Source organism: Macrotis lagotis, unplaced genomic scaffold, assembly GCF_037893015.1.
Source record: "Macrotis lagotis isolate mMagLag1 unplaced genomic scaffold, bilby.v1.9.chrom.fasta BILBYCTG039, whole genome shotgun sequence".
Classification (NCBI taxonomy): domain Eukaryota; kingdom Metazoa; phylum Chordata; class Mammalia; order Peramelemorphia; family Peramelidae; genus Macrotis; species Macrotis lagotis.
The window spans coordinates 307,481-316,527 of NW_027421946.1; the positions used below are offsets into that span (position 1 = coordinate 307,481).

General features: G+C 36.1%; 1 protein-coding gene across 1 annotated transcript; it reads left to right on the top strand.

Moving 5' to 3' along the window:
- Positions 1 to 7,653: 7,653 nt before the first annotated feature.
- On the top strand, positions 7,654 to 8,604 carry LOC141504044 (olfactory receptor 2AJ1-like). The gene has a single exon (XM_074208901.1). The coding sequence runs from the start codon at positions 7,654 to 7,656 to the stop codon at positions 8,602 to 8,604; it is 951 nt and encodes a 316-aa protein (XP_074065002.1).
- The last annotated feature ends 443 nt before the right edge of the window (positions 8,605 to 9,047 follow it).

The following is a 9,047-nucleotide window of genomic DNA, read 5'->3' on the forward strand; positions in this document are numbered from 1 at the left end:
ATGATTTGCTCACTGAGTGTAATCTCTCCACTTGGCCAGTAGGGTGTACAAGAGTTTTTGGCCACTGAGTATAATATCTGTAGCTGGTCAGTAGGGATTGTTGATTGCTTTATATATAGTGTCTGTGACTTTGATTGTGGCAGTTCACCTGGAGGGAGTGATTGATGCTGTTAAGTAATTTTTCCTTTGATTTATGGTGGGCTATATCCTGGGGTGAGGTGATCACTCTACCTATTTTCAACTGAGGTGTTTCTGCTGTTCACACACCTGTGCCTGGGGCAGAAATAGTTTGTAATTTTGTTTGTTCTCAGAAGAGGCTTCAGTTGAAATGTAGTTGCGGACTCTTAGTTCCTCCTAACCAGAGGAGCCCAGGGATGATGTTTGCAGTTCTCCAGCATGAGAACTCTCCTTGTAGACCTGCTGGCAAGATCCCAAGGGTCAGCACCAACACCAATGTCTGGGCTCCTTAGTTGATCCAAGCCACCTCCACTGAGCAGGCTCTAGTCATGTGACTGATCAAACTAGTCTGGTTCAGGAGACTTTAGAGTATTCAAGATCAACCAATTGTAACTGGGCAAAAAGTGATCTTGTCCCTTAATTCCCTACTGCCTTCTTTAAATCTCTGACTGAGTTTATATTTACTGGCTCATGTCTTCACATAAGGTTTCCTGACTAAAAAGGATCTGGCTCCTCAATGACAGGATATGACTGAAATTTACCTCCTAAATATTCCAAACATTCTCTCAAATTTCTGACCATCTTGATAGCTTCCTGCAATGTTGAAATATTTTTCACTAAATGTTGCTGTAGGACTACTCCAGGACCCTCTTGATAATACTCATTTATTTCTTCTTTCTCTGTCCATTTTCTCTAAATCTTTGATTTTTTTTCCATACCTGCTTGTTCCAACTTCTTTTCAAATATCCCTGATATCTGCCCCATGATGAACTTGTTATGTCTCCGAAGTCTTCTGCTTCGGGGTGTCGCCCCGGAAGTTTTTCCTCACTTGTAAATCAGCTCAAAGTCTCAGTCCTTTGAAGTGTAGTTCTGCTTGCTCCTAAACTCCAATCAGATGGCCCTGAACACTCCTTCATGCCCCACATCAGGCACCAATTGTTGCATGCCTTCTGGCTAATTTATCCATTATTCATAACTAACACTTGTCTTAGTCAAACTTTGAAGAGGTGAGAGACAAAGATGACAAGCTATCCATCTATTTTACAGAGTTTAAGAAATGAATTATTCTCATAGTTCCAGGTTTACTCACAATTCACTAGGTGTTCACTAATTAGGAAAGTAAACAATTTTCTCCCTGCTAGTGGACAGAAGCTGATAAAGGTTACTTCCTCAGGCTAGTACTTCTCACATAATGTTACTATAACTGGATTAGAGTTTAACACAATTCTCCAGGAAGTGCCAAACAGGAGGAATAGATAAGAAAATCCAAAAAGCTGATCCAGAAAATTAGATCAAGTGTGTACTTGGGGAAGAAGACAACTGGGCTGTTCCCAGTCACACAATGACTTCTCTGTGACTCTCAACAGTCTTGTAGACTCCTCCAAAAACATGTGGAGCTCAAAGAGCAAGGTCGAATGGAAGCAGCTCAAAGGAAACATGAGATGTACAAGTTTAGATAACCTGTACCAGATGTTCACACGGACTATTTTTGCAGACCTGTGGTAGAACACCCAGAGGTCATACTGGTATGGGGACGCACAGTCAGACATCCTGTATCTAATTGATCTCTAGAGTCATGATATCATTGGATCTCTTCAATAACAAAAGACAAAAATCAATCATTATTACCAAACAGGTTGACAACAAGAAACTTTATCAGAAATACAGTCTCAAGATATAAAAGTCCTTTTAAGGACCTTGTAGCTATCAAACTTTTCACATATAAAAAGGAAAAAAAATAAACTACTATCAGGAGACTACGGTCACATAGACATAGTTAAGTAATTTATTTCTAATTGCTATTATTTTATTTTGCAAAAAAGGAACTGTATTTTAAGATATTTTTAAAAGGCAATGTCACTTTCTTGATGAAAAATTCTGACCTGTTTTTTTTCTGAAAATAAGGGCAGTTATAAACATAAACTATTTTTTTCCTCACCACTACATAATCTGAGAGAGATTCTATACAGAAAGAATTCTAGAAAAAATATTTGAGAAGAGAATAAAAAACTTTTAGTATAAATGTGGGGAGTGTCCAGTTTACCCAAACATTTTCATATAAATATGTATGACATGGCTTTTACCCTCAGATTACCAAAAGCGCCAATTTCTCAATTAAGTCACTCAAAGTTAAAGTAAGTTTTACAAAAGTCAAGTTATCTCTTTTGAACTAATCCATAAAATTTGAGATTAGGTTAAAAAGAGCTAGGTCAAGTTGTGTAGCTACTGATTTGTTTCTTGGGTTCAGTTCTGTCCCACAAAGAATCATGACTCAGACTCAGGAATGAAGGTTTTGAAAAAAACATAGAGAGATGTATTAAAGGAAGCTCAGCATATTAGAATCATGACACAGACTCATGAATGCAGATTTTGAAAAAATATTGAATTTTTTTTTTTAGAAAATAGAGATTTATTAAAGGAAGCTACAGCATATTAAGAAAGGGATAGAAAAGTTAGAGTTTAAAAGACCATGTGTATTGCTGATTGAATTAGCCAAGCCACCTGACCATGGTTGAGCAGGAGACTGGAAGGTAAAAAGTGACCAGTCTCCCCCTGTGATAGATAACCTTAACTTCTCTCCTAGAGTCCATAGGAAGCTGTCCTAACTTGGGAATGACCCAAGTCCCTCATTGGAGATTTTGCCTCTTGGGGAAGGGTCATTTTGTGGGGTCTTCCAGTCCCTTTGCTCCCTGGGTGCCAGATCAAAAAAAAAAAAAAGCAATGCAAATAATGTTGCAGGTCAGGCCTTCAGGTGAAGAAAGGCAAAGTAAGATTCCCCTTACAAAACAAAAATATTTGAAAAATTTTTCTCCAATTGATCTTATTGCCAAGATGTCCAAGGTTCTCTGCATCATTTGGAAGTTTTGAAATGCCTAACTATACTTTAAGTGGAACATTATTGTATAAGAGATATATTTGTATTAATTGTGAAATTATGTTAATATTTCATTTTGATTGCTATTGTTCATTCATTTCTAAATTCTCTCTATATAACCCTATTTGGGGTTGTCTTGGCAAAAACACGAGAACACTTTGCCATTTCCTTCTTCAGCTCATTTCACTGATGAAGAAACTGAGGCGAACACCATTTGAGACTAGCCCAGAGTCCCACAACTGCTGACTGAAGTCTTAGTTCTTCCTGACTCCAGACCAGGGGCTCTATCTAATATGTCATCAAGTTTCCATTCTCCTCAGCTTAGCTGCCCCACTGTCTTGTAGGACTTCTAGAAAAGAAACATTGTAGTGTGGAGTCCAATTTTCTTCCTTTCTGTAGGACTGCACTCATTCAAGTATTGTTGCATCTGCTCAAGGACAATCTCCACCAGGACCACATCTGCTCAGAACTAATTGGCCTGGTTTTTGGATATGGTGAAAGGTTCCTCTATCTTTCCTTACCCAGAAATCTGTTGTTCTTTTTTTTTTTTTAGATTTTTTTCAAAGGAAATAGGGTTAAATGGCTTGGCCAAGGCCACACAGCCAGGTAATTATTAAATGTCTGAGACCAGATTTGAACCAGGTACTCCTAACTCCAGGGCCAGCGCTCTATCCACAGAGCCACCTAGCCACCCCTCTGTTGTTCTTTAGATGAAAGTTTGGGAGATAAAAGTGTGGGAAGCAGAAGTGCTTGAAGTTCTGAATGATGTGAAAGTTGAAGCAAAATTTCTGAAAGACTTAAGTACTTCTCTCTTGACCTATTGTTTGCTGAGTTAATGGATTCTGGAGGTGTTTACAGTTCACTCAAAGCAAATTTCAATTCCTGAAGTTTTAGGAGGAGAGATGCTTTGCCCTTTTAGTTATGATGTATATATATATATATATATATATATATATATATATATATATATATATATATATATATATAATTTGGGGTGATTTTCTGCCTGTTTTTGGAGGAAATCTGCAAAGCCTGGAGATTTCTGATCTCCTCTGCCATCTACTCAAAATATATCTAATTTTAGCATTGAAAAAAGCCAGCCCAAGGTATTAAGTTCTGCTCATTTGTTATTTTAATCATCATGTGAGAGGTGGAATATAATAAAGCAGAGGAGTTAAGCGTGGCCTGGAGTCAAAGGCTCTTCAACTCTAAAATTGCTGTTCAAATTCTACTAAAATGTAATTGGTAAATCTTTGGCAAAATAAAATATATAAAATAGAACAGACAATATTGCATTTTAAGACAAATTCAATGTGCTATCCATAGAAATTTTATATCTGAATTAATGATTTTCACTCCTCTTTAAATTTCACAACACTGATAGAAGTAATGAAATGCAGAATTGCCTTAAAGAAAATCTCCATTGAGATTCTGCCTTGGATGTTTAGTCATGAGAATAAAGACTAAAGACATAAAACAGCAAGTATCTTAGGGCAGATTTGATATGACGTCCTTCTAACCTCAGGGCTTGTTTTCTACCCACTGCAGCATAATAAGGATGATGATGCTGGTGCCACTGCTGCTGATGATGGTAGAGAAGAAGCAATGTGGAAATATCCTGAAATAGATTACAAATTTCCTGAATCTCCAGAATTCCTCTACAAACATAGGCAATTACTATTTAAAGAACTTGGTTTAGGGGCAGCTAGGTGGCATAGTGGATAAAGCACTGGCCTTGGAGTCAGGAGCACCTGTGTTCTAATCCGGTCTCAGACAATAATTACCTAACTGTGTGGCCTTGGGCAAGCCACTTAACCCCATTTGCCTTGCAAAAACCTAAAAAAAAAATAATTTGGTTTAGTAAAACCAGAGGGGTAAAACAATTCTCCTAAGGGTAATTAGAGAGAGCCTCACAAAAGAGACATGACTTCTAGATGCTGAGGTTTGGCCTGAGTGTAGGGCAGACATCTCCAAGCCACCTCCACTAGATGAACAAACAGTAAGTCCTAAGGGCATCTCAACTGGAAAGCAGACCAGAGGACAAGAAATTTCATGCCACCTGGCCAGAAGTGATCCCAGAATGTGAATGTGGATGATGATGAGGCAGCATATGCCTAGTGAGTGCATTTCACTAGGAAGTAAAAATAATCTGGCAACTGCATGGTTGGAGCCACTAATTGTGGTGTCAGGAAGGAGAAAATCCCTGGGCTTGTTCCTTGGACAGAATTCAGAATATAATAGTATGGAGGCCTTAAGACCTAGATAAACAATATCCACAGCCTGACCATAAAAATTTATTAAAATGGTGAAATGCTTTTAAAAAGGCAAAATAAAAATAAACAAAGGAAAATAAATCTCATCTCTTATAACTAATTTGGTGCAAAAGGGGATCTGAATTTATATTCAGAGGAAGACAGTGAGGTTAAAAAAAAACAAAAAGTAAACATTCTAATCCTAAAGAGTAATAGTTTGTGATAATAAACCCCAAAATAAATCCTGGAAGAACTGAAAAATAAATTCAAAAATCAAATGAGAATATGAGAAAATATTAGGAATATGATAAAAGTAAATCCAAAAAATGAAAAATGTGAGGAAAAAATTCATAAAGAGAACAAATCAAGTATAGGAGATATAAAATTTGTCAGATTACCTGATGATATTATAAGGATTTATTAATAAAAATTACCCTTAGGAAGGAAAAGTAGGGAAAAAACCTATCATTCTCAAACTGAAAGACATGCCAGAGAAAAACTTAGAGGAATGACATAGCCAAGTTCCAAAATTATGAGGTATTGAGAAAACAGGAAAAACATACAATTTAAATGCTGTGGTCAGACAGTCAGGATTTCACAAGGTCTGTGAGGTTCTCCTTTAAAAGACAATAGGATTTACAGCATCATATTTTGAAAAACAAAGGAGTGGGGATTGTACCCATGAAAAAGTTACCCAAAAACATTGAGTACAATTCAAAAAGAAAAAAGAAAAAACAGACTGACATTTGATGAACAGAAACATTTTGAGTAATTTATAAAGAACAAAAACAAAAACAAACAAACAAGAAAATGTAAAACACTGCACCTCAGTCAAAAATTTAATATTAAAACATGGAGAGGAAATATAAAGAAAATTTTAAATAATAATTATAAGACATTCATTAATGCCAGAGACATATACATGCATGCATGTGTTTATATATGTGTGTGCATATGTTTACATCTATAGTTATGTAAATGTAAGTACACATATCAGTGTACCAGATGACTTAGAATAGCACCCCTTCAATCAAATCCACTTTACTTGATTATCTTGTTATCATCTCCCTGATATCAGTCTTCTTCAAGAACAAATGACAAATATCACATCATCATACCATAATATATGTTTATTTCAGTGTAAATATATACATGTATATACGTTTGTTTTGGACAATTTTAAATTCACCTGCAACTGAAAATATGGAAGAATCTTCTTAGCATATAGAGAGGCAAGAAAAATAAAAGAGACTGGTTCTAGGGAAGGCCTTTTAGAGACCTACACATATTAGGATCCTGGAGGGTACAGCTCCAGGAGTGAGGTGTAGCTTCACACAGGATGCTGGGAGAAAGAGTGGCATTCTTAATCTTGGAGGAGTAGATGGGAAAGGAAGTGACAGGGGGAGAAGGGAATTTAACATAACAGGGAGAGGGTGAGAAAGAAAATAGTAAGGAATATATCGGATAATTCAATAATAACTAGAAGTTTGTATATTAATATGATTTTTTTGCAAATCTCTTTGTGTTAGCAAAATATGGGCAATTGCAGTGATCCCCGTCAGTTGTGGAATAACTGAAGAAGTTGTGGTGTTTGGTTGTGGTGGGATACTTGTGAACCATAAAAAATACTTATATCAATGATTTTACAAAGGCATGGAGAGACTTGAAAAAATGATGAAGTGTGAAGTGAATAGAAGTAAGAAATCATCATACAGAGAAGAAGAAATAGTGTTGTAAGAATGACTTTGGATGGTTTATTATACTAAACAGTATATCAATTTTTCTTTTAATTTTTAAATTAAAAATAAAAGTAATTTAATAGGTAAGTATGATGGTGATCATGAGAGTCATGATGATTATATGAACAAAACAATCCTTGGTTAGTTCATGGAATTTTTGCTACTGCTCTGTTGCTTATTTTACAACAAATATTTCTATTCCAAAGTTCCATTAGTATAGAATCTCTTCATTGTCTTGAAAAAATGTTCCATGCTGTCAAGTACAAGGAAAAACGAGGCACTTAGAGGCCGAATCAACTTCCTGATTGCCTACACAACTAACTAATCACAAAGGAAAGGAAAATGAGTATAGAATTACACAGCTGAGACACTTGGTTTGGTTTTCAAGCATTTCCTTCAATGAATTGATCATTGGAAGTACTCAATTTGTTCAAGTAACCAATTTAATTGATTTCATTGAATTGCAATTTACTAACCTAAATCAATGAAATAACTTCAGTAGACAGGCAATATTTTATGGTCATAGATTCAGTACTGGATTTTGATTTTGTCTATTCTTCCTTTGTAAAAATTGTCTTTTGTACTACAGGAGAGAAAGGAAATAATACTGATGAGGGAGGAAAAGAATCAGACTTTTGTGGGAGATTTCATCCTACAAGGATTATTGGATCCAAACCAGTTTGGATTGCTCTTCTTATCACTTATTCTTATCATGTATACAGTAGCAATAATGGGAAACACAGTCTTGATTGTTCTTATCCACTTTGATGTTCAGCTCCACACTCCAATGTATGTCCTTCTCAAGCATCTCTCCTTCACAGATATCTTGAACATCTCAAATATTGTTCCCATGATGGCCTTTAACTACATATCTGGCAGTAAATTCATCACATTTTCAGGTTGTGGGTTCCAGATCTTCTTCTCTATCAGCTTCGTGGGTACTGAGTGCCTTATTCTCACAGCCATGTCCTATGATCGCTATGTAGCCATCTGCCACCCACTGCGTTATCCCATCCTTATGAATCAGCTCATCAGTGTCCTTATGGCTGGTGGCTGTTGGTTTGGGGGAATCATCAACTCTATAATTCAGACAACTTTTGTAATGCTTCTCCCATATTGTGGCAAAAGCATTGAGCACTTTTTCTGTGAAGTAGAAGCCATGTTGAGAATCTCTTGTATTGATACATCAAAATATGAAGAAAAACTTTTTGTGAGTGCTGCATTCTTCTTCTTAATTCCCTTTTCCATCATCCTTGTCTCATATGGTCAGATCCTCCGAATTGTGCTTCATATGAAATCTATAGAGGCCCGGAAAAAAGGCTTCTCCACCTGTTCCTCTCACCTGGCTGTGGTTGTCATATTCTATGGTTCATGTATATTTACATACATGAGACCAAAATCCTATCATACTCCAAGTCAGGACAAGGTCATAGGCATCTCATATACCATTCTTGCTCCCATGCTCAACCCTGTCATCTACAGTCTCAGAAATAAAGATGTCGTATGTGCCCTCAAGAAGGTTTTTGGCAAAGCTCTTAGCCACAGAAATGAAAACTTTTAAAAACAAGACAATTCCCATGGATGATCTATTAGAAATGCATGGAAAATATTCAAAGTAATATTCATGCACTTTCGGTGTTGGATTAAACTACCTTTAAAAGTATGATAAAATTAACTATACTAACTCACCTATAGATCTCTCCATGGAAAATTTATTTATGCATTGAATTTATTTCATGAATTCATGTGCTATTTATATCAAGAATGATATTATGACTCATGTTTCATTTAATCCAGTAGAAAACAGTCACACTTGCAGAAGTAACAGATGGATGTTAAGGTAATATTTAAAATATCTGTGATTCATGGCATAGCATTTCATCATCTTGAGTGCATCAAAGATGCTATCAAACTGCATTGTTATTGGTAGCTTCATTGAACAGTATAACAGTATCAGTGAATTCCACACTAGGCAACGATCTAAAAATCCAGCTACTCCATACT